The sequence below is a fragment of the Astyanax mexicanus genome, chromosome 1 (genome assembly GCF_023375975.1).
Source record: "Astyanax mexicanus isolate ESR-SI-001 chromosome 1, AstMex3_surface, whole genome shotgun sequence".
Taxonomy (NCBI): domain Eukaryota; kingdom Metazoa; phylum Chordata; class Actinopteri; order Characiformes; family Acestrorhamphidae; genus Astyanax; species Astyanax mexicanus.
The window spans coordinates 131,367,416-131,376,272 of record NC_064408.1 but is presented as its reverse complement, the minus strand read 5'-3'; the positions used below and the strand labels follow the sequence as shown (position 1 = coordinate 131,376,272).

At 40.5% G+C, this 8,857-nt stretch overlaps 1 protein-coding gene across 1 annotated transcript in view; it reads left to right on the top strand.

The window, feature by feature from the left end:
* Positions 1-829: 829 nt before the first annotated feature.
* Positions 830-8,857, top strand: part of cdk14 (cyclin-dependent kinase 14) — a 75,628-nt gene continuing 67,600 nt past the window's right edge. The window contains exons 1-2 of the mRNA XM_049469101.1: positions 830-1,041; positions 2,789-2,820. Of these exons, the coding sequence (XP_049325058.1) occupies positions 945-1,041; positions 2,789-2,820 (129 nt within the window). The 5' untranslated portion in view covers positions 830-944. The remainder of the gene's footprint in view (positions 1,042-2,788; positions 2,821-8,857) is intronic.

Sequence of the window (8,857 nt, the reverse complement as noted above, 5' to 3'; positions counted from 1 at the left end):
GTGTGTGTGTGTGTGCAGGTCAGCGTTCACTAGAGTGTGTGTGTGAATATTCGGGTGTACCGTTTTTCACTACAGCTCATTTCAGCTGCTGCGGTTTAAACATCTGCAAAACTGGAAACATTCAGCAACAGCTGCACCCTCTGCACTGACACACCCTACACACTACACACACTACACACACAGTACACACACACACACACACACACTACACACACACACTACACACCACACACACACTACACACACACTACACACTACACACACACTACACACACACTACACACACACTGCACACAGTACACACACTACACACACACACACACACACACTACACACTCACTACACACACTGTGCACGCACACTACACACACACTACACACACACTCGCTACACACCCTGCACACACTGCACATACTGCACATACACTGCACAATGCACATTCACTACACACACTGTGCACGCACTACACAACCTACACACTACATGTGCACTACACACTGCAGACAAACTACATGCACTACACACACTTAGTCTCTCATCCTCTCTCTTTCACTCTCTCTTGTGTCTGCTGAGAGTGTGTGGGCGGAGCTTATCCACAATACGTTTCCTGTGCTCCTGTGTAGCCAATCAGAGCGCAGCAGAGAGACATAGAGAGAGAGAGGTTTAGTCTTTATCTCTCTCTCAGTGTCTGTCTGAGTGTGTGTGTATCAGTGTGTGTTGGTGCATCAGTGTGTGTTGTGTGTGTGTGTGTGTTGGGGTTAGTGTGTGTGTATTACTGTGTGTGTATTAGTGTGTGTGTGTAGTGGGGGGGGGGAGGGCAGTGATGAGTCCAGCGGTGGTCACATCATCTGGATCTGGATTTGACACACGCACGCGCGCGCGGAGGAGCTCGAGCAGTTTTTAAAACAACACACGCGCACACGCGCGCTGGATGAGCGTGAGATATGTGTGACTTCATCGCCGGTTCCGGTGAGCGCGCGGAGAAACTCGGCAGGATGAAGAAGCTCCGGAGAACTTTATCAGACAGCTTCAGCCGCATCGGTGAGTACACACACACTATACACAATACACACACACGCTATACACACACACTACACACTATACACTACACACTATACTCACACACACTATACAAGCACTACACACTATACATTACACACTATACACACACACACACACACACTACATACACTACACACTATATAAACACTATACACAATACACACTCACACTATACACTACACACTACACACACACACTACACACACACACACACTATACACACACACATGATACACTACACACACACTATACACAATGCACACACACACTATACACACACTGCACACTATAAACACACACACACTATATACACTACACACTATATAAACACTATACACTATACACATTATTTGGGTGGTGTGTGGTTATTCTCAGCACTGCAGTGATTAGCAGTGATTAGCATGGTGGTGGTGTATGATGTGTTAGTGAGTGTTGAGCTGGTGGTACAGTGAGTGGATCAGATACAGCAGTGATTAGCACTGATTAGCATGGTGGTGGTGTATGAGGTGTTAGTGAGTGTTGACCTGGTACAGTGAGTGGATCAGATACAGCAGTGATTAGCACTGATTAGCATGGTGGTGGTGTATGAGGTGTTAGTGTGTGTTGAGCTGGTGGTACAGTGAGTGGATCAGATACAGCAGTTATTAGCATGGTGGTGGTGTATGAGGTGTTAGTGTGTGTTGAGCTGGTGGTACAGTGAGTGGATCAGATACAGCAGTGATTAGCATGGTGGTGGTGTATGAGGTGTTAGTGTGTGTTGAGCTGGTGGTACAGTGAGTGGATCAGATACAGCAGTGATTAGCATGGTGGTGGTGTATGAGGTGTTAGTGTGTGTTGAGCTGGTGGTACAGTGAGTGGATCAGATACAGCAGTGATTAGCATGGTGGTGGCGTATGAGGTGTTAGTGAGTGTTGAGCTGGTACAGTGAGTGGATCAGATGTTCTGATGGGTCAGTGTTCTGATGGGTCAGTGTTCTGATGGGTCAGTGTTTTGGTGGGTCAGTGTTCTGTTGGGTCAGTGTTTTGTTGGGTCAGTGTTTTAATGGGTCAGTGTTTTGTTGGGTCAGTGTTCTGTGTGTCAATGTTCTGTTGGGTCAGTGTTCTGAAGGGTCAGTGTTCTGATGGGTCAGTTTTCTGATGGGTCAGTTTTCTGTTGGGTCAATTTTCTGTTGGGTCAGTGTTGTGTTGGGTTAGTGTTCTGATGGGTCAGTGTTCTGATGGGTCAGTGTTCTGATGGGTCAGTGTTCTGTTGGGTCAGTGTTTTAATGGGTCAGTTTTCTTCTGGGTCAGTGTTTTGGTGGGTCAGTGTTTTGATGTGTCAGTGTTTTAATGGGTCAGTGTTCTGTTGGGTCAGTGTTCTGATGGGTCAGTGTTCTGATGGGTCAGTGTTCTGATGGGTCAGTGTTTTAATGGGTCAGTGTTCTGTTGGGTCAGTGTTTTGATGGGTCAGTGTTCTGATGGGTCAGTGTTCTGTTGGGTCAGTGTTCTGATGGGTCAGTGTTCTGATGGGTCAGTGTTTTGGTGGGTCAGTGTTTTGATGGGTCAGTGTTCTGTTGGGTCAGTGTTCTGTTGGGTCAGTGTTCTGATGGGTCAGTGTTCTGTTGGGTCAGTGTTCTGTTGGGTCAGTGTTCTGATGGGTCAGTGTTGTGATGGGTCAGAGTTTTGAAGGAGGAACTGATGTTCTGTAATGAGGAACTGATGATCTCTCTTCTCTTTTTCCTCTGTAGCTCTGAAGAAGGAGGACGGTGGTTTTGATGAGGTAAGTGGAAACGCTGGCTGGTTTGAGGGAGCGTGGGCTGAGGGTGGAGGTGGCGGGTGAGGTGGCGGGTGGAGTGACTGACGGTCCTCTGCACAGTGCGAGCGGTGTACTCGTCCCTTTAATCGTTACTGTTATTGATCTTGTGACATACATAACACACAAGGCTGCAATATGCAAATAACCCCTCTGACCAAGAGCCAGAGCATTACTGAGGTCAGATGTTGGATAATAATCTGGTAAATGTTTTAGCCTAATACTGATGTGTACAGCATGAGAGCTGCTGTAGAGTTACTGCGGAGCAGTTGAAGAGCTGCTTTAAAGCTGCAGTGAAGTAGTTTCGGTGCTTCATTAGAGCTGCAATAGAGCTGGTGTAGAACTACAGTAGAGCTGCCATAGCAGTAATGTAGAACTGCTGTAGCGAGCTGTAGCGAGGCCACTGTAGAGCTGCTGAACATCTGAAGAGCCTTAAAAGAGCTGATGTAGAGCTGTCATAGAGTTGATGTAGAGCTAATGTAGAGCTGATTTAAAGCTGATGTAGCGCTGCTTTAAGTCTGATGTAGAGCTGCTTTAAAGCTGATGTAGAGCTACTGTAGAGATGGAGTAGAGCTGCTTTAAAGCTGCCAAAGAAATGCTGTAGAGTCACAGTAGGTCTGCCATTGAGCTGCTGGAAAGCTGGAGCACAGCTGCTGTAGAGCTACAGCAGAGGAAGAACTAGCATAGAGCTGGAGTAGAGCTACAGTAGAGCTGAAACAGAGCTGCTGTAGAGCTACAGTAGAACTGATGAAGATCTGGAGTAGAGCTATATTAAAGCTGATGTAGAGCTACAATAGAGCTGATGTGGAGCTGATATAAATCTGGAGTAACAGTACAGTTGAGCTGAAACAGAGCTGCTGTAGAGCTACAGTAGAACTGATGTAGATCTGGAGTAGAGCTATATTAAAGCTGATGTAGAGCTACAATAGAGCTGATGTAGAGCTGATATAAATCTGGAGTAACACTACAGTAGAGCTGCTATAGAGCTGGAGAACTGCTACAGTAGAGCTGTAGTAAAGCTGATGTAGAGCTGATGTAAAGTTACAGTAGAGCTGAAGTAGAGCGGTCGTAGAGCTGATGTAGGGCTACAGAAGATCTGCTATAGAGATACAGGAGAGCTGTAATTAAGCTGACAGGCGCTGTAGGTGTGGAGTACAGCTGCTGTAGAGCTACAGAATATCTACTGTAAAGCTAGAGTAGAGCTGATGTAGAGCTGCTGTAGAGCTGAATGCAGTTAGTGAAATTGAATCTCCAGGTTCACTAGTACCAGCAGGCACATCAGAATCGTTAATGGATTTTATTTATATTGTATATATATTGAGATTGTATATATTGAGATTGTGTGCATATATTGAGATTGTATATATAGAGATTGTATATATTGAGATTGTGTGTGTATATTGAGATTGTATATATATTGAGATTGTATATATATTGAGATTGTATATATTGAGATTGTATATATATTGAGATTGTATATATTGAGATTGTATATATATTGAGATTGTATATATATTGAGATTGTATATATATTGAGATTGTGTATATATATTGAGATTGTGTATATATATTGAGATTGTATATATATTGAGATTGTGTATATATATTGAGATTGTGTTTATATATTGAGACTGTATATATTGAGATTGTGTTTATATATTGAGATTGTATATATATTGAGATTGTATATATTGAGATTGTATATATATTGAGATTGTATATATATTGAGATTGTATATATATTGAGATTGTATATGTTGAGATTGTATATATATTGAGATTGTGTATATATATTGAGATTGTATATATATTGAGATTGTGTATGTATATTGAGATTGTATATATATTGAGATTGTGTATATATATTGAGATTGTATATATTGAGATTGTATATATATTGAGATTGTGTATATATATTGAGATTGTATATATTGAGATTGTGTGTATATATTGAGATTGTATATATATTGAGATTGTATATATATTGAGATTGTGTATATATATTGAGATTGTGTATATATTGAGATTGTATATATTGAGATTGTGTATATATATTGAGATTGTATATATTGAGATTGTGTATATATATTGAGATTGTATATATATTGAGATTGTGTATATATATTGAGATTGTATATATATTGAGATTGTATATATAGAAATTGTATATATAGAAATTGTATATATTGAGATTGTGTGTATATATTGAGATTGTGTGTATATATTGAGATTGTATGTATTGAGATTGTGTGTATATATTGAGATTGTGTATATATTGAGATTGTATATATTGAGATTGTATATATATTGAGATTGTATATATATTGAGATTGTATATATTGAGATTGTATATATTGAGATTGTATATATATAGAGATTGTATATATATTGAGATTGTATATATATTGAGATTGTGTATATATATTGAGATTGTATATATATATTGAGATTGTATATATATTGAGATTGTGTATATATATTGAGATTGTGTATATATATTGAGATTGTGTGTATATATTGAGATTGTGTGTATATATTGAGATTGTATATATATAGAGATTGTATATATATTGAGATTGTATATATTGAGATTGTATATATATTGAGATTGTATATATATAGAGATTGTATATATATTGAGATTGTATATATATTGAGATTGTGTATATATATTGAGATTGTATATATATTGAGATTGTATATATATTGAGATTGTGTATATATATTGAGATTGTGTATATATATTGAGATTGTATATATTGAGATTGTGTGTATATATTGAGATTGTGTGTATATATTGAGATTGTGTGAATATATTGAGATTGTATAAAATGAGATTGTGTATATTTATTGAGATTGTATATATATTGAGATAGTATGAGTGGACCTGTTGTGTAAATGAAGGCAGGTCGGATCAGATCAGCATGGTCAGAATAAAGGTCTGTAGAAAAGCATGAGCAGAACTGATCTGTAAACCATGAGGACAGGCTGCACTCACTGCCTTTGATCTTTGAATAATAAAATAATAAACAACAGAACAATAGAAATGCAGTGAATAAAAGATACGAGTGTTTAATATCACACTGCTGGAGTCAGTAATAGAATTGTGGTTCATATTTAATTCATGTACTGTAGCCCTAACCTCAGCTCTCTCACACACACACACACACTGCTGACTGTGCGCACTGTGTGTGTGTGTGTGTGTGTGTGTGTTCTGCTTGGTCTGTGCTTTTGTTCTGAGTCTCTATTGATTATTTAATTAGTGTTCTACACAGGAGAGACAGCGCTGATCACAACACTCACACACTGCTCAATCTGCTGTTGGGTGTGTGTGTGTGTGTGTGTGTGTGTGTAGGTATGGGAATCGGATGTGTGTCATGTAAGTAGTCAGAGCTATTTTTATTCAAATTTTTTGTTCCACCTTAAAAGTGGCAGGGGTTACATTCTGATGCTTTATACGCCAGAATCTTAATTTATGTTTCATATTTGAATTTTTAATTCCGCCTTAAAAATATACTTTTTATAAGCGCTGTATAAAATTTATTTTGAATTCTGATTTTCTGAGTTTTGGTCCACCTTAAAAAGTACAGCAATTAAATTCTGGTACCATTTTGGCCTGCATTTTTTTTATTTTAATTTCCTGTTCCACTTTAAAAGATAAAATCAGGTAAATGTGGGTGCCTTGATGGCAAGATTGGTATTAGATTAAGGCACATCATTTGCATTACGCCGGAATAAAAAGTGGTATATTTAAATAAAGAATAGACGTATGATTTGTGTTTATTGTATTCAATGTAACTGCTGCCCTTTTTAAGGTGGAAAAGAAAATCCCAATAGGAAATAGTTGTTAAGGCTCAAAAAATGCAACATTTGCACCATTTAAGGTGGAAAGGTAAATTTAAACAAGAAGTCATGCATTTAGCACAAGTATTCGGAAATATTCAAAAGTGTTCGGTGTTGGATTTCTCTTGAGGTTTGGGGGAAAACTGGGGGGAGTGTGATTATCGTGATTTTCATGCTGAACTATCGCTTTAATGCAGTGTGTGTGTGTGTGTGTGTGTGTGTGTGTGTGTGTGTGTGTGTGGTGGAACAGCACACCTGGTGGAGCTGAGCTGAATCGAGGTGAAGTGGAGTGTGTTCAGACGGACCATGGGAAAGGTTCAGACCACTGGCTATAAATGGTCTCAGCTGGCTAAAACTGTGTGTAGTGTGTGTGTGTGTGTGTGTGTGTGTGTGTGTGTAGTGAGTGTGTGTGTGTGTGTGTGTGCATGTTACCCAGCGGAGAAAAATGTTAAGAATCTGAGAAGGAAAAGAGCCGTTTCCTGTTTCGGAGCTTCTCTGAGAGAAAACCAGCATCTGACCTCTGACTGTGTATGTTTATGTGTGTGTGTGTGTGTGTGTGTGTGTGTTTCTGTGTGTGTGTGTGTGTGTGTGTTTGTGCACTCGCACTATTACCCACTGGCCTCGTGAAACCTTAATGCTACCAGTCCAGAAACCGAGAGAGAGATTTGAAAAGTAGAATCTTTCTAAAAGTTTGTTTTAATGAGTGTACAGTGAAATAGATTCACTAATCCATGGTGATAATAAGTAAATCAGTACAAATCTAATCTGATTGTAAATCGTGAACAAAAAACACTCCAGTAATAATGTTTCAGGAATGTTCTTAAAAAGTGCAACAGTAATGGTTTGCGTCACAATGTTATTAGAACGTGTCTCACATAAATTTTCCAGCTAGATAAATACTAACATTACAGAAATGATAAAAGTAAAAATCCCGAAACGAAGCGTTACAGAAAACGTTTTACTAAGCGAAAATTGTTAGCTGCATGTTCTCGCATCTTGTCCCTGACCTAGGCGCGATTTTTTATCCATCTTCGCACGTCGGCATTCGTGATGTGGTCGTGCAGCATCAGGCCAAGGCTCCTCAACACTGCCGGCAGGGCTTGTTCCTGCCTCGAGGTTACAGGCCAACCCTCGCAACCGTAGAGGGTGACGGGGTGTACGATGGTCTGGTAGATCTTACTTTTAGGCGCACTGGTATCCTACGGTTGCAGAGTACGCCTGTTACTTGGCTCCACTTGGCCCAGGTTGTGCTAATCCGAATGTGGATGTACGGAAGGGTGTTGCCATTAATGCTTAAAATGGAGCCCTCTTGAAACCTTAATTGTTAAACCAAAAATTGTTAGCTGGGATAGGAAGCAGCACCTGAACAACAAGTCCAGACGTGAAATTTCTATACTCACTACTAAATATTCCACAGCCAACTGTCAGTGATATTATAACACAGTTGAAGAGACTGCGACTCATCTTCTTTTTCTTCTTCTTCCTCGTTTGCGTTTTGGATGCCTGTCGCCATTTGCTTCAATCCAGGGCGTCTTGGGGCGTCATCTTCTCTTATTCTATCCATCCACCGACCGCTTCTTTGACCGTCCGCGGAGCCTCTTCCCTTGCAGGCTTAGGCAAGTCCTTATACAGTACCACTGTAGTCTGGCCGAGGCTCCATCGGATCATCAGACCCTGCCTTTATGTGGGACTTTAGGAAGAAGTAGAAGAAGATAAGTTGCTGTCATTCCTAGATGCTTCCACTGTTATAATATCATTGACAGTGCAGGGAAAGTCGATGCGAATGCTCCTAAGGAGCCTCGGCCTGACGCTGCACGACCACATCACGATTGCCGAAGCCCGAAGACGTATGCGAATCACACGTAGGTCACGGACAAGATGCGAGAAGCAAGACTACGATGGTATCATATGAGGCAGACGGCCAAAGATGCGGGGGGTGGATGGCTTGTTCATTCCTCAAGGTTACAAGCCAACAACCTTGCAACCGTAGAGGGCGACAGGGCGAACGTTAGTCTAGTAGATGTTGACTTTTAGATGCACTGGTATATTAAGGTCACAGAGTACGCCTGTTACTTGGCTCCACTTGGCCCAGGCCGTGTTAACCCGAGCGTGGACGTCCCGGAGGGTGTTGCCTTCACTACTTAATATGAAGCCCCCTTGA